The sequence below is a fragment of the Pezoporus flaviventris genome, unplaced genomic scaffold (genome assembly GCF_033815535.1).
Source record: "Pezoporus flaviventris isolate CSIRO_AGI_PZ_B2104156 unplaced genomic scaffold, CSIRO_AGI_Pfla_v1 ptg000022l, whole genome shotgun sequence".
Classification (NCBI taxonomy): Eukaryota; Metazoa; Chordata; class Aves; order Psittaciformes; family Psittacidae; genus Pezoporus; species Pezoporus flaviventris.
The window spans coordinates 3,736,315-3,758,274 of NW_026892570.1; the positions used below are offsets into that span (position 1 = coordinate 3,736,315).

Below are 21,960 nucleotides of genomic sequence, written 5' to 3' on the forward strand. Positions count from 1 at the left end.
TTAGAGGGGCCCTGCCTCCAGCCAGGTGGAGGTAGGGGACAATCGGATTTACTGGACTGTGTGGATCAGATGGCCTGGCACATCAGTCCCACAGAAGTATAAGGCTCTAGTAGATACCGGTGCACAGCGTACCCTGATGCCATCAAGCTGTCAAGGGGTGGAACCCATCTATATTTCTGGAGTGACAGGAGGATCCCAAGAGTTGACTGTGCTGGAGGCTGAAATCAGCCTGACTGGGAGGGAATGGCAAAAGCACCCTATTGTGACTGGTCCAGAGGCTCCATGCATCCTCGGCATAGACTACCTCAAGAGAGGGTACTTCAAAGACCCAAAAGGGTACCGGTGGGCTTTTGGTATTGCTGCTTTGGAGACTGAGGAAATTGAGCAGCTGTCCACCTTGCCTGGTCTCTCACAAGATCCCTCTGCTGTGGGGTTGCTGAAAGTTGAAGAACAACAAGTGCCAATTGCGACCACAACAGTGCACCGGCGGCAATATCGCACCAACCGAGACTCCCTGATTCCCACCCATCAGCTGATCCGTGGACTGGAGAGTCAGGGGGTGATCAGCAGGACCCGCTCACCCTTTAATAGCCCCATATGGCCAGTGCGAAAGTCGAATGGAGACTAACAGTAGACTATCGTGGCCTGAATGAAGTCACACCACCATTGAGTGCTGCCGTACCGGACATGCTAGAACTTCAGTATGAACTAGAGTCAAAGGCAGCCAAGTGGTATGCCACGATTGATATTGCCAATGCATTTTTCTCAATTCCTTTGGCAGCAGAGTGCAGGCCACAGTTTGCTTTTACTTGGAGGGGTGTCCAGTTCACTTGGAACCGACTGCCCCAGGGGTGGAAACACAGCCCTACCATTTGCCACGGACTGATCCAGACTGCACTGGAACAGGGGCAAGCTCCAGAACACCTGCAATACATTGATGACATTATTGTGTGGGGCGATACAGCGGAAGAAGTCTTTGAGAAAGGGAGGAAAATAATCCAAATCCTGCTGAAAGCCGGTTTTGCCATAAAACGGAGTAAGGTCAAGGGACCTGCACAGGAGATTCAATTTTGGGGAATAAAATGGCAAGATGGACGTAGACAGATCCCCACAGATGTGATCAACAAGATAACAGCAATGTCTCCACCAACTAATAAGAAAGAAACGCAAGCTTTCTTGGGTGCAGTGGGGTTCTGGAGAATGCACATCCCGAATTACAGTTCGATTGTAAGCCCTCTCTATCATGTGACCCGGAAGAAGAATGATTTTAAATGGGGCCCTGAGCAGCAACAAGCCTTTGAGCAAATTAAACGCGAGATAGTTCATGCAGTAGCCCTTGGACCAGTCCGGACCGGACCAGATGTAAAAAATGTACTGTACACTGCAGCTGGGGAGAACGGTCCTACCTGGAGCCTCTGGCAGAAAGCTCCAGGGGAGACTCGAGGTCGACCCCTCGGCTTTTGGAGTCGGGGATATAAAGGATCTGAGGCCAGCTATACCCCAACTGAGAAAGAGATACTGGCAGCCTATGAAGGGGTTCGAGCTGCTTCGGAAGTGATTGGCACTGAAGCACAGCTCCTTCTAGCACCCCGGTTGCCCGTGCTGGGCTGGATGTTCAAAGGCAGGGTCTCCTCTACACATCATGCAACTGATGCTACATGGAGTAAATGGGCTGCACTAATTACACAACGAACTCAAATAGGAAATCTCAGTCATCCAGGCATTCTAGAAGTCATCATGGACTGGCCAGAGGGCAAAGATTTTGGAATGTCACCAAAGGAGGAGGTGGTGCGCGCTGAAGAGGCCCCACCATATAATAAACTGTCAGAAAGTGAAAAGCAGTATGCCTTGTTTACTGATGGCTCTTGCCGTATTGTGGGAAAGCATCGGAGATGGAAGGCAGCTGTATGGAGTCCTGGACGACAAGTTGCAGAAACTGCTGACGGAGAGGGTGAATCAAGTCAGTTTGCCGAGGTGAAAGCCATCCAGCTGGCCCTGCACATTGCTGAACGAGAAAAGTGGCCAGTACTTTATCTCTGTACTGAGTCATGGATGGTGGCAAATGCCCTGTGGGGGTGGTTGAAGCAATGGAAGCAGAGCAACTGGCAATGCAGAGGTAAACCCATCTGGGCTGCTGCACGGTGGAAAGATATCGCTGCCCAGGTGCAGAACCTGGTGGTGAAGGTACGTCATGTAGATGCCCATGTACCCAAGAGTCGGGCCACTGAGGAACACCAGAACAACCAACAAGTGGATAAAGCGGCTAAGATTGAAGTGGCTCAGATGGACTTAGATTGGCAACATAAAGGTGAATTATTTTTGGCCCGGTGGGCCCATGACACTTCAGGCCATCAGGGCAGAGATGCAACATATAGATGGGCCCGTGATCGAGGGGTGGACTTAACAATGGACACTATTGCCCAGGTTATTCATGAGTGTGAAACATGTGCTGCAATTAAACAAGCCAAGCGGTTAAAGCCTCTTTGGTATGGAGGACGATGGTTGAAGTATAAATATGGGGAGGCCTGGCAGATTGACTATATCACACTGCCACCAACCCGCCAAGGCAAGCGCCATGTGCTTACCATGGTGGAAGCAACCACCGGGTGGCTGGAAACATACGCTGTGCCCCATGCCACTGCCCGGAACACTATCCTGGGCCTTGAGAAACAGATTTTGTGGCGACACGGCACCCCAGAGAGAACTGAGTCAGACAATGGGACTCATTTCCGGAATAACCTTATAGATATTTGGGCCAAAGAGCATGGCATTGAGTGGGTGTATCACGTCCCCTACCATGCACCAGCCTCTGGGAAAATCGAACGGTACAATGGGCTGTTAAAAACTACACTGAGAGCAATGGGTGGCGGAACTTTCAAGCATTGGGATACACACTTACCAAAGGCCACCTGGTTGGTCAACACCAGAGGATCTGCCAACAGGGCTGGCCCAGCCCAGTCAGAACTTTTACATATTGTAGAGGGGGACAAAGTTCCCGTGGTGCATATGAAGAATTTGCTGGGGAAGACAGTCTGGGTAATTCCTGCTTCAGGTAAAGGCAAACCCACTCGTGGGATTGCTTTTGCTCTGGGACCTGGATATACTTGGTGGGTAATGCGGGAAGATGGGGAAGTCCCATGTATACCTCAAGGGGATTTGATTTTAGGGGAAAACAGCTAGTGAACTCAATTGTATGCTGTTGCCTGCTGTGTAATGCTTTTATAGCCCATCAACTAGATGTCTCCAGGTTACCAGCGACTGGCCCTGACTTCCCTCCAGCCATCGTCCCAACAGAGAATGAACTTTGAACATCATGGACCGAATGGACTCGGCAGCATTATAGGGATTGGTCCATGCACTAAGAAAATGATCTTTTCCTCTTGGTCTGTATGTATATGGATGTATATATATGGGAGAGCGATGGTGTATTGAAAATGTGGGATCTGAGCACGACGTTGTCGTGGTTTAAACCCAGTCAGGTAATTCGTTCGCTCACTTCCCCCCCTTTCTTGCCCTCCCCCTGCTCTCGGAGGGACGGAGAGGAGAATCAAAAGAATGCAACTCCCACGGGTTGAGCTAAGAACAGTTTAGTAACTAAGGTATAACACAAATCACTACTGCTACCACCAATGATAATAATGATAAAGGAAATAACAAGGGAACTGAATACAACACCTCACCACCCGCTGACCGATAACTCGCCCCCCAAGCCCGACCAAGCTCCGACCGATACCTCCTCCAACCCTGCAGTCTCCCAGCCCTTCCGGCTAACTCCCAGTTACATCCTGGGCATGACGTGCTGTGGTATGGAATACCTCTTTGGTCAGTTTGGGTCAGGTGTCCTGTCTCTGCTTCCTCCCAGCTTCCCCTCCTCCCTGGCAGAGCATGAGGCTCACAAAGTCCTTGGCCAAAACAAAACATCTCTATCAGCTCTGTTCCTGAGCCGAAAGTCAAAACACTGCACTGCACCAGCTACCGAGGAGGAGAAACATGACTGCTACTGCTGAGCCCAGGACAGACGTGAATGGTATGGAATAAGGGGTGGATAATGTCCTGGGTTCAGCAGTAGCAGTCATGTTTTTTTTCCTTTGTGGTAGCTGGTGCAGTGCTGTGTTTTGACTTCCAGCCTGAGAACAGTGTTGGTGAAGTCGATGTTTTCAGTTGTTGCTAAGTGATGTTTACCCTGACCAAGGACTTTGTGAGGCTCATGCTCTGCCAGGGAGGAGGGGAAGCCGGGAGGAAGCAGAGACGGGGCGCCTGACCCGGGCTAGCCAGGAAGGTATTCCATACCACAGCACGTCATTGCCAGGGTGGGGAGTGACTGGGAGTTACCCGGAAGGACACGGGCTTCCGGGTGGAACTCGTTTTCTTGGCCGGTGGTATCGTATTCTCTTCCCTTGTTATTTTCCCTTATCGTTGTTGTAGTTGATAGTAGCGGTGGTGATTTGTTGCTGGACTGTTCTTGTCTCAACCCGTGGGAGTTGCACTTTTTCGATCCTCCTCCCCGTTCCACCGGGAGCGGGAAAGGGGAGAACCCCGGTGGGGGGGGGGGGACGACACGGACCTCGATTGTTGTCAGCTCGGCACCACTCACTGGGAGTGAGTGAACAAGTTGCCTGACTGGGTTTAAACCACGACACAGCTACAGTCAGTATCAATGGAAACAGCATGGAGCAACTACCCAGCAGGACTGGGTTTACTCTGCAAAATATTCAGTGGTACATTTAACCATAATTTCTTCAGGGTTTGGTTTTTTTTTTGACAGTTTCAGCTGAAAAGACAAAAGTATAATAATATTACTATATGAGTAAATTTACATGTGTCCTTCATCTGCATATAGCACCAGCATCACATTTCATACAGAGAAAATGGAGGTTAAGAGTGAACTTTTGGCCCAAATAAAGTCAGTGGGAGTTTTGCCATGGCCTTTAGAGGACCAGCTTGTTACCACAGGTATTCAGCCTGAGTCAGTATAACCCATTCTTATTTATGGACTTTATTTGTGAACACAATTTTTGCTTTAGTGGTTAGAGTGTGTTGAAAATACTGACCTTCTGAGCTAACGAAAGGCAAAAGCAGGAAAAAAAAAGAAGTGATTTGTGTGCACGATAAAAGTGGGGTTTTTTTGGTTGCTGTTTTTTTCTGTTTGTTTGTTTGTTTTTTTTCCAGAGCTGAAGAGCCACCTTTATTGTGCCGGTAGAGGGGGATCACAGTGGTCGCTCAGAGATGAAACACGGTTGGTGCCACTGAGGTGTCCAGGCCGCGCGTCGGGAGTTTGGGCCCGATCTTGCAAGTGGGAGTTGTCTCGCACCCACGTGGGGCTAGCGGGGATGGAGCTGCTGCCGCTTTCCAGTGCTGCGGAGTCAGAGGATGCTGCCGATGGCCGATGCCTGCTGGTTCTGGGGCTCCTGGTCTCAGGTATTGGCGAGCCCTGGGACAGCCCCTCACTGCCTGGCTGTGGGTGCTCCTTTCACCACGTGGTGCTGGCAGTTGGCTTCTCTCTCGCTGTCTTCTGAGCCGCGTGTAGGCAGCTTGGGTGTGACAGTTCAACTGGGAGCACGCTGGGGAGCCGTGGCACGGCCCGATTGTTGCAGTGCCAGTGTGTGGTGCCAGGGAACTGTGGCATGGCTGTATTGCCTCCTGTCTGTCAGTGCTGCAGCTGCTGCTCCCTGATGACTCGACTGTCACTGCTGCAGAGCTGCTAGCACGTGCTGGGGAGCGCTGGCGTAGCCCCGACACAGCCCGTCTGCGTGTGCTCCTCTTTGCACGTGGTGCTGGCGTGTGGCTGCTCTAACGGTGTCTTTTGCGCCGCGTGTTGGGAGTTTGGACCCGGCGTTGCGAGCGGGAGCGGTCTCACACCTGCACGGGCCCCGTGGATCCTGAGGCGCTGTCTCTTTGACGTGTTCTGGAGCCACGGGATGACGCTGATGGCCGCTGTCTTGTTGTGCTGTGGCTGTGGCTCGCACGTTCGCGTGAGCCCTGGGACCGCCTGGGCGCAGCCAGTCTGCGGGGGCTCCTCCCAGCTCGAGCTGCTGGTGTGTGGCTGCCCTGGGAGCGTCTTCTGGGCCGTGCATAGGGAGCTTGGGCCCGACGCTGCAAGCGGGAGCGGTCTCGCACCCGCATGGGCCCACCGGCTCTGTTGCTCCTGCTTCCTTGCAGTGGTGCAGGGCCATGGGATGCCGCCGATGGCTGCTGCCTGGTGGTGCTGCGGCTGCGGGTCTCACGTGGTGGGGAGCATTGGGACAGCCTTGGCACCGCCTGGCTGCTGGTATTGCTCGCAGCGCGTGTTGCTGGCGGTCGGCTTCTCTCCTGCAGTCTTCTAGGCCATGTGTAGGGTGCCTGGGTCTGACGGGTGCCCCGGGTTTGGTGTTGCCGTCGGTCAGGCCCAGGCTGGCTGGAGCAGCTGCAGCCCTCAGACACTGGGCAACTGGGGAATGGTGCCGATGGCATCTGTCTGCTGCTGCTGGGGCTGCTGGTCTCCTGTGTCTGAGGTTCAGGAGACTGGCCCGGTGCTGCTGGGCTGGCAGTGCTTTTAGGGATTGTCTTCCAGGACCGGGGCAGGGTCCTGAGCCGTGCCCCAGTCCGCCTGGAGCAGACAGGCTGTGCCAAGCTCACACCAGGCACCCTCTGCTGGGCCTTGCCTGACCCCTGGCCCCAGCCCAGGGTCACCCGGGTGCTTTGACACTTGGAGGTGCCCAGGCCAGCACAGCTGTCACACTGCCATCTGCCCTCATAGCTGTTTGTCAGGTTCGAGCAGCGTCTGTGAGTGCCCTCAGCAGCGCAGGAGCGGCACAGGAACAGCTGCCAGGGCCCATTTTGCTCAGCCACCCGCCTGCCTCCTGGACAAAGGCACTCCCTGGCATCGCAGCTCGCGTGCCTCTGCTGCCGTTCTGTGGATGCATCGTTGTCTTCCCATGACGCTTTTCTTACGGGGAGTCGGATCCCCATGGAGAGCATTTCTGTTAGAAACAGTCTCCTGTTTTGGCACAGAGGGCACACCAAGGAAAAAGCGCCAGCATTCATAGCCTGTCCCTGGATGCAGGCCCTGTGGAACCAGGCGTGTTTGCATGCTGGGCACACCATGGTCCCATAGGTGGTTCTGCCTTCCACAGGGTCCTTGCAGATGAGGCAGTTGGCGTCCTCTGGAGCCGCCAGCTCTTGCTGCTGTGGGCGGTGCTCCCAGCAGAAGGAACTGTACGGCAGGAGGTAACGGGTGACGCATTCACCCTCCACGGCACAGGGGAGATGGAACCTGCGGTCGCAGCCCGTCTCCTGGCAGGTGATGGTGGCCCCCCTCTTGCCACACACAAAGCAGACCATCCGGGCTGCCAGCTTGGCTGTACGATCAACCTCTTCAGGAAGAAATTCCATCACTTCTTCCTGCTCGGTCCCTTGTGGACGAAGGTCACTGGCAAAAAGCAGGCAAAGGTGATGAGCATAGATCCCCTGATATCTCAGTTTTGGCCCGCACATGTCCGGATCTGCCTTTACACGGCAACACAGAATGCATTCGTGCTCCATCGCGTCGGGTGTCCTGCAGCTCCTTGCGGAGGTGTCAGACATCAAAGGTTGGCAGTGCTGGAGCTTCTTCTCCAAACGCTCCTCTGCTACCTCTGAGGGAGAAGAGAGACGCGCGTGAGTTTGCAGCACAGGCCCAGAGCCCTGCGGTGTGGAGCCCCCTCCTCCCTCGGCAGCCCCCCGAGAGTCCTGTCCCTGCCCTCTACTCCCCGCACCTCACCAGGTCGCAGTGATGCACTGTGCCCAGCGTTCTCTTTTTATAGGCCTGCCCCTGCCACCGGTCAGAGTGGCCTCTGTGACATCAGCACTGCTGGCCTGCGTGCACCCCAAACACGGGCACGGGCATCCTCGGCCACACACCACCCACTGTGACACGGGCTCTTGGCACCCAGGTCGCCGGGGCGGCTGCTCCACTTGCAAGCGCAGACTCAAGGGCCAGCTTAGGGGCATGGTTTCCTGGTGAACTTGGCGGTGTTTGCTTAACGGTTGGACTCGATGACCTTTATGGCCTTCTCCAGCCTAAATGATTCCTGTGACTCTCATTACCATTCCACTATTATTTTATCACCATTTGCTTACGCTATGGTTAACATTTAAAAGATTTAAAAGCTTATCAAGGGGCGTTTCAGCTCTGTATTTGGCACTACTGGGGTCTGCATTAATGCGTGTAAGTTACCTGTAAAATGGGAGCAATGAGGTGGTCAAATTAATGCCTGAATGGGTGTGTGTTTTCTTGAGCGGTTACGTATGCTTTTTGCCCTTTTTTTTTTAAAATGACAAAATCTGTTTTAAGTGTAGGTTGTCTTTCATGAGCATTTGTAACTTTGCCAGGTACTTAGTAACCTGTCAGCGTGTCAGAAGTCACTGGCACTGGGGTGCATGATTGTGGGGGGTGAGCCGTGAGGGCCCGGCCGGCTGGGTGGGTGGGTGGGTGGGTGGGTGCAGGAGGTGGGTCAGCAGGAGGTGCTGCTGACATCTAGGGAAAGGACAATGCGCTGGGCGCAGTCCCTCATGCTGCCCCTTGAGAAAGGCAGGGGAGGAGGAAGCCAACCAAGGAGCCTGGAATCTCCCAGTCCAGATCTGAAGTGCGTACAGGGGCAACAGCTGCTACTCAAACTTTGGCTGATATGAACAGCACAGCTACCCCAGCGGCAAGTACAGCAGCTGCTCAAACTTCAACCGCAACAGACAGCGCGGTTACCCCAGCTCCAAGCACAGCAGCTGCACCAACCCCAGCGACAAGTACAGTCGCTACTCAAACTTTGGCCTCAATGAACAGAGCAGCTACGCCAGTGGCAAGTACAGCAGCTGCTCAAACTTCAACCGCAACAGACAGCGCGGTTACCCCAGCTCCATGCACAGCAGCTACACCACCCCTAGCAACAAGTACAGTTGCTACTCAACCACAGTGATAATCACTGCAGCCAAACCAGAGGACCAATTCGTACCAATATCGGTTGCCCCTGTACGCAAGAGAACAAGCAAAAAGGAGGCAAAAAGGGTGAAACGAGATGAAGAAACAAGGAATTCACCACCCGCTCCAGAATCTGATCAGGAGTCATCATCACATGACGAAGAAGAAGAAGAAGAGGTAACTTCTCGACCTCGGACCTCAACCGAGCTGCGGAATATGCAAAAAGATTTTACCCGTCAACCAGGGGAGCACATCATCACCTGGTTACTCCGATGCTGGGACAATGGGGCCGATGGTCACGAACTAGAAGGTACAGAAGCCAAGCAGCTGGGATCACTTGCTAGAGAAGGCGGAATTGACAAAGCAATTGCAAGAGAGAAAAAGTCCCTCAGCCTTTGGAGGCGGCTCTTGGCAGCTGTGAAAGGAAGGTTTCCGTACAAGGACGATGTTACGAATCGTTCGGCCAAGTGGACTACTATAGACAAAGGCATCCAGTCTCTGAGGAAATCGGCCATCGTAGAGATGATCTATCACATCAAGCTGAATGACGGGCATACACCTATAGATCTAGATGATGTTGAATGTACACGACCCATGTGGCGAAAACTTACACGGAATGCACCGTCATCATATGCCCATTCATTGGCAACAGTAACCTGGAATGACATAGTACCACTAACTGTGGATGAAATGGTTCATAAACTCCGAGAGTTCGAAGACAATCTCACCCCTTCCATCATCTCAGCTGTGAAAAAACTGTCCCAGGACCTCGAACAATTGAGGGACGATCTATCTGATTTATCCAGCTCCTCACGTGTACCAACATACGTCTCAGCTATTAACAAAAGGCATCCTATTGTTCAAGAGAGGAGATACAGGAGGTATACGCCACGGGGTACCCTATGGTTTTACCTGCTGGATCACGGAGAAGACATGACAAAGTGGGATGGAAAACCTCCTTCAGCTTTGGAGGAACGGGTGAGTGAACTGAAGAGGGGAGCAAGGGCCAAGACTGATCGTCCCATGAGAGCTACGGCTTCAGTCTCTGGTGAGCAGTTTCTCAGATGGAATGGAAGAGCTGATTTTACTCCAGCTCCTGTGATAACGAAGAATAATCCCTTTCACCACGACTTAAGTGTCCAAGGCTGTGACGACCATTAGAGGGGCCCTGCCTCCAGCCAGGTGGAGGTAGGGGACAATCGGATTTACTGGACTGTGTGGATCAGATGGCCTGGCACATCAGTCCCACAGAAGTATAAGGCTCTAGTAGATACCGGTGCACAGCGTACCCTGATGCCATCAAGCTGTCAAGGGGTGGAACCCATCTATATTTCTGGAGTGACAGGAGGATCCCAAGAGTTGACTGTGCTGGAGGCTGAAATCAGCCTGACTGGGAGGGAATGGCAAAAGCACCCTATTGTGACTGGTCCAGAGGCTCCATGCATCCTCGGCATAGACTACCTCAAGAGAGGGTACTTCAAAGACCCAAAAGGGTACCAGTGGGCTTTTGGTATTGCTGCTTTGGAGACTGAGGAAATTGAGCAGCTGTCCACCTTGCCTGGTCTCTCACAAGATCCCTCTGCTGTGGGGTTGCTGAAAGTTGAAGAACAACAAGTGCCAATTGCGACCACAACAGTGCACCGGCGGCAATATCGCACCAACCGAGACTCCCTGATTCCCACCCATCAGCTGATCCGTGGACTGGAGAGTCAGGGGGTGATCAGCAGGACCCGCTCACCCTTTAATAGCCCCATATGGCCAGTGCGAAAGTCGAATGGAGACTAACAGTAGACTATCGTGGCCTGAATGAAGTCACACCACCATTGAGTGCTGCCGTACCGGACATGCTAGAACTTCAGTATGAACTAGAGTCAAAGGCAGCCAAGTGGTATGCCACGATTGATATTGCCAATGCATTTTTCTCAATTCCTTTGGCAGCAGAGTGCAGGCCACAGTTTGCTTTTACTTGGAGGGGTGTCCAGTTCACTTGGAACCGACTGCCCCAGGGGTGGAAACACAGCCCTACCATTTGCCACGGACTGATCCAGACTGCACTGGAACAGGGGCAAGCTCCAGAACACCTGCAATACATTGATGACATTATTGTGTGGGGCGATACAGCGGAAGAAGTCTTTGAGAAAGGGAGGAAAATAATCCAAATCCTGCTGAAAGCCGGTTTTGCCATAAAACGGAGTAAGGTCAAGGGACCTGCACAGGAGATTCAATTTTGGGGAATAAAATGGCAAGATGGACGTAGACAGATCCCCACAGATGTGATCAACAAGATAACAGCAATGTCTCCACCAACTAATAAGAAAGAAACGCAAGCTTTCTTGGGTGCAGTGGGGTTCTGGAGAATGCACATCCCGAATTACAGTTCGATTGTAAGCCCTCTCTATCATGTGACCCGGAAGAAGAATGATTTTAAATGGGGCCCTGAGCAGCAACAAGCCTTTGAGCAAATTAAACGCGAGATAGTTCATGCAGTAGCCCTTGGACCAGTCCGGACCAGACCAGATGTAAAAAATGTACTGTACACTGCAGCTGGGGAGAACGGTCCTACCTGGAGCCTCTGGCAGAAAGCTCCAGGGGAGACTCGAGGTCGACCCCTCGGCTTTTGGAGTCGGGGATATAAAGGATCTGAGGCCAGCTATACCCCAACTGAGAAAGAGATACTGGCAGCCTATGAAGGGGTTCGAGCTGCTTCGGAAGTGATTGGCACTGAAGCACAGCTCCTTCTAGCACCCCGGTTGCCCGTGCTGGGCTGGATGTTCAAAGGCAGGGTCTCCTCTACACATCATGCAACTGATGCTACATGGAGTAAATGGGCTGCACTAATTACACAACGAACTCAAATAGGAAATCTCAGTCATCCAGGCATTCTAGAAGTCATCATGGACTGGCCAGAGGGCAAAGATTTTGGAATGTCACCAAAGGAGGAGGTGGTGCGCGCTGAAGAGGCCCCACCATATAATAAACTGTCAGAAAGTGAAAAGCAGTGTGCCTTGTTTACTGATGGCTCTTGCCGTATTGTGGGAAAGCATCGGAGATGGAAGGCAGCTGTATGGAGTCCTGGACGACAAGTTGCAGAAACTGCTGACAGAGAGGGTGAATCAAGTCAGTTTGCCGAGGTGAAAGCCATCCAGCTGGCCCTGCACATTGCTGAACGAGAAAAGTGGCCAGTACTTTATCTCTATACTGACTCATGGATGGTGGCAAATGCCCTGTGGGGGTGGTTGAAGCAATGGAAGCAGAGCAACTGGCAACGCAGAGGTAAACCCATCTGGGCTGCTGCACGGTGGAAAGATATCGCTGCCCAGGTGCAGAACCTGGTGGTGAAGGTACGTCATGTAGATGCCCATGTACGAAAGAGTCGGGCCACTGAGGAACACCAGAACAACCAACAAGTGGATAAAGCGGCTAAGATTGAAGTGGCTCAGATGGACTTAGATTGGCAACATAAAGGTGAATTATTTTTGGCCCGGTGGGCCCATGACACTTCAGGCCATCAGGGCAGAGATGCAACATATAGATGGGCCCGTGATCGAGGGGTGGACTTAACAATGGACACTATTGCCCAGGTTATTCATGAGTGTGAAACATGTGCTGCAATTAAACAAGCCAAGCGGTTAAAGCCTCTTTGGTATGGAGGACGATGGTTGAAGTATAAATATGGGGAGGCCTGGCAGATTGACTATATCACACTGCCACCAACCCGCCAAGGCAAGCGCCATGTGCTTACCATGGTGGAAGCAACCACCGGGTGGCTGGAAACATACGCTGTGCCCCATGCCACTGCCCGGAACACTATCCTGGGCCTTGAGAAACAGATTTTGTGGCGACACGGCACCCCAGAGAGAACTGAGTCAGACAATGGGACTCATTTCCGGAATAACCTTATAGATATTTGGGCCAAAGAGCATGGCATTGAGTGGGTGTATCACGTCCCCTACCATGCACCAGCCTCTGGGAAAATCGAACGGTACAATGGGCTGTTAAAAACTACACTGAGAGCAATGGGTGGCGGAACTTTCAAGCATTGGGATACACACTTACCAAAGGCCACCTGGTTGGTCAACACCAGAGGATCTGCCAACAGGGCTGGCCCAGCCCAGTCAGAACTTTTACATATTGTAGAGGGGGACAAAGTTCCCGTGGTGCATATGAAGAATTTGCTGGGGAAGACAGTCTGGGTAATTCCTGCTTCAGGTAAAGGCAAACCCACTCGTGGGATTGCTTTTGCTCTGGGACCTGGATATACTTGGTGGGTAATGCGGGAAGATGGGGAAGTCCCATGTATACCTCAAGGGGATTTGATTTTAGGGGAAAACAGCTAGTGAACTCAATTGTATGCTGTTGCCTGCTGTGTAATGCTTTTATAGCCCATCAACTAGATGTCCCCAGGTTACCAGCAACTGGCCCTGACTTCCCTCCAGCCATCGTCCCAACAGAGAATGAACTTTGAACATCATGGACCGAATGGACTCGGCAGCATTATAGGGATTGGTCCATGCACTAAGAAAATGATCTTTTCCTCTTGGTCTGTATGTATATGGATGTATATATATGGGAGAGCGATGGTGTATTGAAAATGTGGGATCTGAGCACGACGTTGTCGTGGTTTAAACCCAGTCAGGTAATTCGTTCGCTCACTTCCCCCCCTTTCTTGCCCTCCCCCTGCTCTCGGAGGGACGGAGAGGAGAATCAAAAGAATGCAACTCCCACGGGTTGAGCTAAGAACAGTTTAGTAACTAAGGTATAACACAAATCACTACTGCTACCACCAATGATAATAATGATAAAGGAAATAACAAGGGAACTGAATACAACACCTCACCACCCGCTGACCGATAACTCGCCCCCCAAGCCCGACCAAGCTCCGACCGATACCTCCTCCAACCCTGCAGTCTCCCAGCCCTTCCGGCTAACTCCCAGTTACATCCTGGGCATGACGTGCTGTGGTATGGAATACCTCTTTGGTCAGTTTGGGTCAGGTGTCCTGTCTCTGCTTCCTCCCAGCTTCCCCTCCTCCCTGGCAGAGCATGAGGCTCACAAAGTCCTTGGCCAAACCAAAACATCTCTATCAGCTCTGTTCCCGAGCCGAAAGTCAAAACACTGCACTGCACCAGCTACCAAGGAGGAGAAACATGACTGCTACTGCTGAACCCAGGACATTATCCACCCCTTATTCCATACCATTCACGTCATGCTCAGATCCCACATTTTCAATATACCATCACTCTTATCTCGGTGCACTCTTATCTTAGTGCATGGACCAGTCCCTATAAAGCTGCTGAGTCCATCTGGTACATGTCAGGCTCCATCTCTTATACCAGTCAGAGCAGGAGAGAATGTGTGCAGTGTTCACACTCGTGAATAATCTGGGCAATAGTGTCCATTGCTAAGTCCACCCCTCGATCATGAGTCCATCTCTATGTTGCATCTCTGCTCTGATGGCCTGAAGTGCCATGGGCCCACCAGGCTCAAAATAATTCACTGTCCCCTTCAGCAGTTTCTGCAGCTTGTTGCTGGGGACTCCATACAGCTGCCTTCCATCTCCGACGCTTCCAAAGCACTGGAGGGGCCCAGTGGACTAGATACTTGCCCATACTGTCACACACACCCTGCCACTCATGACTGTCCAGCCTTGGGGAAAACCTCTTGGTCCCCCTATATTGTCGTCTAACCCCAGACAAGACCCAAACCTGACTCTGCTTAACTTTTGAGATCAGACAAAATGGTTGTGGGTAGAACACAGTCTGTGTGTGTGCCAACATGCTGATCCCCATCACAATCAGCAGGCAGGTCCCAAGGATACCCAAAGGCCATTCGAAACCTTCAGAACTCTCAAACGATGCTGCTGTACTTGTCACTGGGGCTGGTGTAGCCTCTGTGCTTGCCGGCTCTCCCACCGCCAGCTTCTCTTTTCCTGAGTCCAGCTCTTCCTCCTCTGCCTTGCTGGGAAACGCTGCGTGGTCTCCTGCGTCCTCCTGGGGCTCGGCAGGCGGCTTCCGGGAAACGCTCTCGGCCGTCGCGGGGCTGGGCTCCTCCGCGGGGCTGGGCTCCTCCGCGGGGCTGGGCTCCTCCGCGGGGCTGGGCTCGGCCGCGGGGCTCGGCTCCTCCGCGGGCCTCGGCTCCTCCGCGGGGCTCGGCTCGGCCGCGGGGCTCGGCTCCTCCGCGGGGCTCGGCTCTTCCGCGGGGCTCGGCTCCTCCGCCGCCTTATCCCGCTGCTCGGCAGCCGCTTCCTTCTGCTCCTCGACCGCCCCGGCCTCCTCCACCGGCAGCCGTCCCCTGGCGGCCTCCGGCCCCGCTCCCGCCGCCGCTTGGTCCCCGGGGCCGCTCTCCTGAGCCGCTTCGGCTGCCGCCGGCTCCCGGGGCCGCTCCCCCTCGGCTCCCCGCAGCCTCACGAAGATGGAGAGTAGGGCGAGGGCCAGGACGGTGAAGAGCAGCCGGACGGCCAGGTACAAGTCCACGGCCACGTCCGTCCCGCCCTGCTGCTGGAGCCCGCCCGTATTACAAGCCGTTGCCATAAAGCACAGTGAGACAAGAACCTTAGCCCAGGCCCCACACTTGATAAACACTAACACAGCAAATACCGGCTCTAAGTAAGTTACAACGGTCTGAAGCTGTGAGATCAACAAGAACAACTCTGAGAGCCAATAAATCAGCATTGTGACGAGTGACTATTAATCCAGTCAGATCTGTCGTTATCTCAACCCTTCGTGCCCCACGTTGGGCGCCAAAAAGAACTGTCGTGGTTTAAACCCAGTCAGGTAATTCGTTCGCTCACTTCCCCCCCTTTCTTGCCCTCCCCCTGCTCTCGGAGGGACGGAGAGGAGAATCAAAAGAATGCTACTCCCACGGGTTGAGATAAGAACAGTTTAGTAACTAAGGTATAACACAAATCACTACTGCTACCACCAATGATAATAATGATAAAGGAAATAACAAGGGAACAGAATACAACACCTCACCACCCGCTGACCGATAACTCGCCCCCCAAGCCCGACCAAGCTCCGACCGATACCTCCTCCAACCCTGCAGTCTCCCAGCCCTTCCGGCTAACTCCCAGTTACATCCTGGGCATGACGTGCTGTGGTATGGAATACCTCTTTGGTCAGTTTGGGTCAGGTGTCCTGTCTCTGCTTCCTCCCAGCTTCCCCTCCTCCCTGGCAGAGCATGAGGCTCACAAAGTCCTTGGCCAAAACAAAACATCTCTATCAGCTCTGTTCCTGAGCCGAAAGTCAAAACACTGCACTGCACCAGCTACCGAGGAGGAGAAACATGACTGCTACTGCTGAGCCCAGGACAGACGTGAATGGTATGGAATAAGGGGTGGATAATGTCCTGGGTTCAGCAGTAGCAGTCATGTTTTTTTTCCTTTGTGGTAGCTGGTGCAGTGCTGTGTTTTGACTTCCAGCCTGAGAACAGTGTTGGTGAAGTCGATGTTTTCAGTTGTTGCTAAGTGATGTTTACCCTGACCAAGGACTTTGTGAGGCTCATGCTCTGCCAGGGAGGAGGGGAAGCCGGGAGGAAGCAGAGACGGGGCGCCTGACCCGGGCTAGCCAGGAAGGTATTCCATACCACAGCACGTCATTGCCAGGGTGGGGAGTGACTGGGAGTTACCCGGAAGGACACGGGCTTCCGGGTGGAACTCGTTTTCTTGGCCGGTGGTATCGTATTCTCTTCCCTTGTTATTTTCCCTTATCGTTGTTGTAGTTGATAGTAGCGGTGGTGATTTGTTGCTGGACTGTTCTTGTCTCAACCCGTGGGAGTTGCACTTTTTCGATCCTCCTCCCCGTTCCACCGGGAGCGGGAAAGGGGAGAACCCCGGTGGGGGGGGGGGACGACACGGACCTCGATTGTTGTCAGCTCGGCACCACTCACTGGGAGTGAGTGAACAAGTTGCCTGACTGGGTTTAAACCACGACACAGCTACAGTCAGTATCAATGGAAACAGCATGGAGCAACTACCCAGCAGGACTGGGTTTACTCTGCAAAATATTCAGTGGTACATTTAACCATAATTTCTTCAGGGTTTGGTTTTTTTTTTGACAGTTTCAGCTGAAAAGACAAAAGTATAATAATATTACTATATGAGTAAATTTACATGTGTCCTTCATCTGCATATAGCACCAGCATCACATTTCATACAGAGAAAATGGAGGTTAAGAGTGAACTTTTGGCCCAAATAAAGTCAGTGGGAGTTTTGCCATGGCCTTTAGAGGACCAGCTTGTTACCACAGGTATTCAGCCTGAGTCAGTATAACCCATTCTTATTTATGGACTTTATTTGTGAACACAATTTTTGCTTTAGTGGTTAGAGTGTGTTGAAAATACTGACCTTCTGAGCTAACGAAAGGCAAAAGCAGGAAAAAAAAAGAAGTGATTTGTGTGCACGATAAAAGTGGGGTTTTTTTGGTTGCTGTTTTTTTCTGTTTGTTTGTTTGTTTTTTTTCCAGAGCTGAAGAGCCACCTTTATTGTGCCGGTAGAGGGGGATCACAGTGGTCGCTCAGAGATGAAACACGGTTGGTGCCACTGAGGTGTCCAGGCCGCGCGTCGGGAGTTTGGGCCCGATCTTGCAAGTGGGAGTTGTCTCGCACCCACGTGGGGCTAGCGGGGATGGAGCTGCTGCCGCTTTCCAGTGCTGCGGAGTCAGAGGATGCTGCCGATGGCCGATGCCTGCTGGTTCTGGGGCTCCTGGTCTCAGGTATTGGCGAGCCCTGGGACAGCCCCTCACTGCCTGGCTGTGGGTGCTCCTTTCACCACGTGGTGCTGGCAGTTGGCTTCTCTCTCGCTGTCTTCTGAGCCGCGTGTAGGCAGCTTGGGTGTGACAGTTCAACTGGGAGCACGCTGGGGAGCCGTGGCACGGCCCGATTGTTGCAGTGCCAGTGTGTGGTGCCAGGGAACTGTGGCATGGCTGTATTGCCTCCTGTCTGTCAGTGCTGCAGCTGCTGCTCCCTGATGACTCGACTGTCACTGCTGCAGAGCTGCTAGCACGTGCTGGGGAGCGCTGGCGTAGCCCCGACACAGCCCGTCTGCGTGTGCTCCTCTTTGCACGTGGTGCTGGCGTGTGGCTGCTCTAACGGTGTCTTTTGCGCCGCGTGTTGGGAGTTTGGACCCGGCGTTGCGAGCGGGAGCGGTCTCACACCTGCACGGGCCCCGTGGATCCTGAGGCGCTGTCTCTTTGACGTGTTCTGGAGCCACGGGATGACGCTGATGGCCGCTGTCTTGTTGTGCTGTGGCTGTGGCTCGCACGTTCGCGTGAGCCCTGGGACCGCCTGGGCGCAGCCAGTCTGCGGGGGCTCCTCCCAGCTCGAGCTGCTGGTGTGTGGCTGCCCTGGGAGCGTCTTCTGGGCCGTGCATAGGGAGCTTGGGCCCGACGCTGCAAGCGGGAGCGGTCTCGCACCCGCATGGGCCCACCGGCTCTGTTGCTCCTGCTTCCTTGCAGTGGTGCAGAGCCATGGGATGCCGCCGATGGCTGCTGCCTGGTGGTGCTGCGGCTGCGGGTCTCACGTGGTGGGGAGCATTGGGACAGCCTTGGCACCGCCTGGCTGCTGGTATTGCTCGCAGCGCGTGTTGCTGGCGGTCGGCTTCTCTCCTGCAGTCTTCTAGGCCATGTGTAGGGTGCCTGGGTCTGACGGGTGCCCCGGGTTTGGTGTTGCCGTCGGTCAGGCCCAGGCTGGCTGGAGCAGCTGCAGCCCTCAGACACTGGGCAACTGGGGAATGGTGCCGATGGCATCTGTCTGCTGCTGCTGGGGCTGCTGGTCTCCTGTGTCTGAGGTTCAGGAGACTGGCCCGGTGCTGCTGGGCTGGCAGTGCTTTTAGGGATTGTCTTCCAGGACCGGGGCAGGGTCCTGAGCCGTGCCCCAGTCCTCCTGGAGCAGACAGGCTGTGCCAAGCTCACACCAGGCACCCTCTGCTGGGCCTTGCCTGACCCCTGGCCCCAGCCCAGGGCCACCCGGGTGCTTTGACACTTGGAGGTGCCCAGGCCAGCACAGCTCTCACACTGCCATCTGCCCTCATAGCTGTTTGTCAGGTTCGAGCAGCGTCTGTGAGTGCCCACAGCAGCGCAGGAGCGGCACAGGAACAGCTGCCAGGGCCCATTTTGCTCAGCCACCCGCCTGCCTCCTGGACAAAGGCACTCCCTGGCATCGCAGCTCGCGTGCCTCTGCTGCCGTTCTGTGGATGCATCGTTGTCTTCCCATGACGCTTTTCTTACGGGGAGTCGGATCCCCATGGAGAGCATTTCTGTTAGAAACAGTCTCCTGTTTTGGCACAGAGGGCACACCAAGGAAAAAGCGCCAGCATTCATAGCCTGTCCCTGGATGCAGGCCCTGTGGAACCAGGCGTGTTTGCATGCTGGGCACACCATGGTCCCATAGGTGGTTCTGCCTTCCACAGGGTCCTTGCAGATGAGGCAGTTGGCGTCCTCTGGAGCCGCCAGCTCTTGCTGCTGTGGGCGGTGCTCCCAGCAGAAGGAACTGTACGGCAGGAGGTAACGGGTGACGCATTCACCCTCCACGGCACAGGGGAGATGGAACCTGCGGTCGCAGCCCGTCTCCTGGCAGGTGATGGTGGCCCCCCTCTTGCCACACACAAAGCAGACCATCCGGGCTGCCAGCTTGGCTGTACGATCAACCTCTTCAGGAAGAAATTCCATCACTTCTTCCTGCTCGGTCCCTTGTGGACGAAGGTCACTGGCAAAAAGCAGGCAAAGGTGATGAGCATAGATCCCCTGATATCTCAGTTTTGGCCCGCACATGTCCGGATCTGCCTTTACACGGCAACACAGAATGCATTCGTGCTCCATCGCGTCGGGTGTCCTGCAGCTCCTTGCGGAGGTGTCAGACATCAAAGGTTGGCAGTGCTGGAGCTTCTTCTCCAAACGCTCCTCTGCTACCTCTGAGGGAGAAGAGAGACGCGCGTGAGTTTGCAGCACAGGCCCAGAGCCCTGCGGTGTGGAGCCCCCTCCTCCCTCGGCAGCCCCCCGAGAGTCCTGTCCCTGCCCTCTACTCCCCGCACCTCACCAGGTCGCAGTGATGCACTGTGCCCAGCGTTCTCTTTTTATAGGCCTGCCCCTGCCACCGGTCAGAGTGGCCTCTGTGACATCAGCACTGCTGGCCTGCGTGCACCCCAAACACGGGCACGGGCATCCTCGGCCACACACCACCCACTGTGACACGGGCTCTTGGCACCCAGGTCGCCGGGGCGGCTGCTCCACCTGCAAGCGCAGACTCAAGGGCCAGCTTAGGGGCATGGTTTCCTGGTGAACTTGGCGGTGTTTGCTTAACGGTTGGACTCGATGACCTTTATGGCCTTCTCCAGCCTAAATGATTCCTGTGACTCTCATTACCATTCCGCTATTATTTTATCACCATTTGCTTACGCTATGGTTAACATTTAAAAGATTTAAAAGCTTATCAAGGGGCGTTTCAGCTCTGTATTTGGCACTACTGGGGTCTGCATTAATGCGTGTAAGTTACCTGTAAAATGGGAGCAATGAGGTGGTCAAATTAATGCCTGAATGGGTGTGTGTTTTCTTGAGCGGTTACGTATGCTTTTTGCCCTTTTTTTTTTTAAATGACAAAATCTGTTTTAAGTGTAGGTTGTCTTTCATGAGCATTTGTAACTTTGCCAGGTACTTAGTAACCTGTCAGCGTGTCAGAAGTCACTGGCACTGGGGTGCATGATTGTGGGGGGTGAGCCGTGAGGGCCCGGCCGGCTGGGTGGGTGGGTGGGTGGGTGGGTGCAGGAGGTGGGTCAGCAGGAGGTGCTGCTGACATCTAGGGAAAGGACAATGCGCTGGGCGCAGTCCCTCATGCTGCCCCTTGAGAAAGGCAGGGGAGGAGGAAGCCAACCAAGGAGCCTGGAATCTCCCAGTCCAGATCTGAAGTGCGTACAGGGGCAACAGCTGCTACTCAAACTTTGGCTGATATGAACAGCACAGCTACCCCAGCGGCAAGTACAGCAGCTGCTCAAACTTCAACCGCAACAGACAGCGCGGTTACCCCAGCTCCAAGCACAGCAGCTGCACCAACCCCAGCGACAAGTACAGTCGCTACTCAAACTTTGGCCTCAATGAACAGAGCAGCTACGCCAGTGGCAAGTACAGCAGCTGCTCAAACTTCAACCGCAACAGACAGCGCGGTTACCCCAGCTCCATGCACAGCAGCTACACCACCCCTAGCAACAAGTACAGTTGCTACTCAGCCACAGTGATAATCACTGCAGCCAAACCAGAGGACCAATTCGTACCAATATCGGTTGCCCCTGTACGCAAGAGAACAAGCAAAAAGGAGGCAAAAAGGGTGAAGCGAGATGAAGAAACAAGGAATTCACCACCCGCTCCAGAATCTGATCAGGAGTCATCATCACATGACGAAGAAGAAGAAGAAGAGGTAACTTCTCGACCTCGGACCTCAACCGAGCTGCGGAATATGCAAAAAGATTTTACCCGTCAACCAGGGGAGCACATCATCACCTGGTTACTCCGATGCTGGGACAATGGGGCCGATGGTCACGAACTAGAAGGTACAGAAGCCAAGCAGCTGGGATCACTTGCTAGAGAAGGGGGAATTGACAAAGCAATTGCAAGAGAGAAAAAGTCCCTCAGCCTTTGGAGGCGGCTCTTGGCAGCTGTGAAAGGAAGGTTTCCGTACAAGGACGATGTTACGAGTCGTTCGGCCAAGTGGACTACTATAGACAAAGGCATCCAGTCTCTGAGGGAATCGGCCATCGTAGAGATGATCTATCACATCAAGCTGAATGACGGGCATACACCTATAGATCCAGATGAAGTTGAATGTACACGACCCATGTGGCGAAAACTTACACGGAATGCACCGTCATCATATGCCCATTCATTGGCAACAGTAACCTGGAATGACATAGTACCACTAACAGTGGATGAAATGGTTCATAAACTCCGAGAGTTCGAAGACAATCTCACCCCTTCCATCATCTCAGCTGTGAAAAAACTGTCCCAGGACCTCGAACAATTGAGGGACGATCTATCTGATTTATC

The 21,960-nt window shown here is 53.6% G+C and overlaps 2 protein-coding genes across 2 annotated transcripts; both read right to left on the minus strand.

The window, feature by feature from the left end:
• Positions 1-5,853: 5,853 nt before the first annotated feature.
• On the minus strand, positions 5,854-7,521 carry LOC133270753 (pineapple eye protein-like). Its single transcript, XM_061456231.1, has one exon. The coding sequence runs from the start codon at positions 7,519-7,521 to the stop codon at positions 5,854-5,856; it is 1,668 nt and encodes a 555-aa protein (XP_061312215.1).
• A 10,557-nt stretch (positions 7,522-18,078) lies between these two features.
• On the minus strand, positions 18,079-19,746 carry LOC133270754 (pineapple eye protein-like). Its single transcript, XM_061456232.1, has one exon. It carries the CDS (start codon positions 19,744-19,746, stop codon positions 18,079-18,081), a length of 1,668 nt encoding a protein of 555 aa, XP_061312216.1.
• Between the last annotated feature and the right edge of the window lie 2,214 nt (positions 19,747-21,960).

What these genes read in the sequence shown, in the direction of transcription:
- LOC133270753 (XM_061456231.1), bottom strand. Translation starts at nt 7,521, where the DNA reads ATGGAGCACGAATGCATTCTGTGTTGCCGTGTAAAGGCAGATCCGGAC.
- LOC133270754 (XM_061456232.1), bottom strand. Translation starts at nt 19,746, where the DNA reads ATGGAGCACGAATGCATTCTGTGTTGCCGTGTAAAGGCAGATCCGGAC.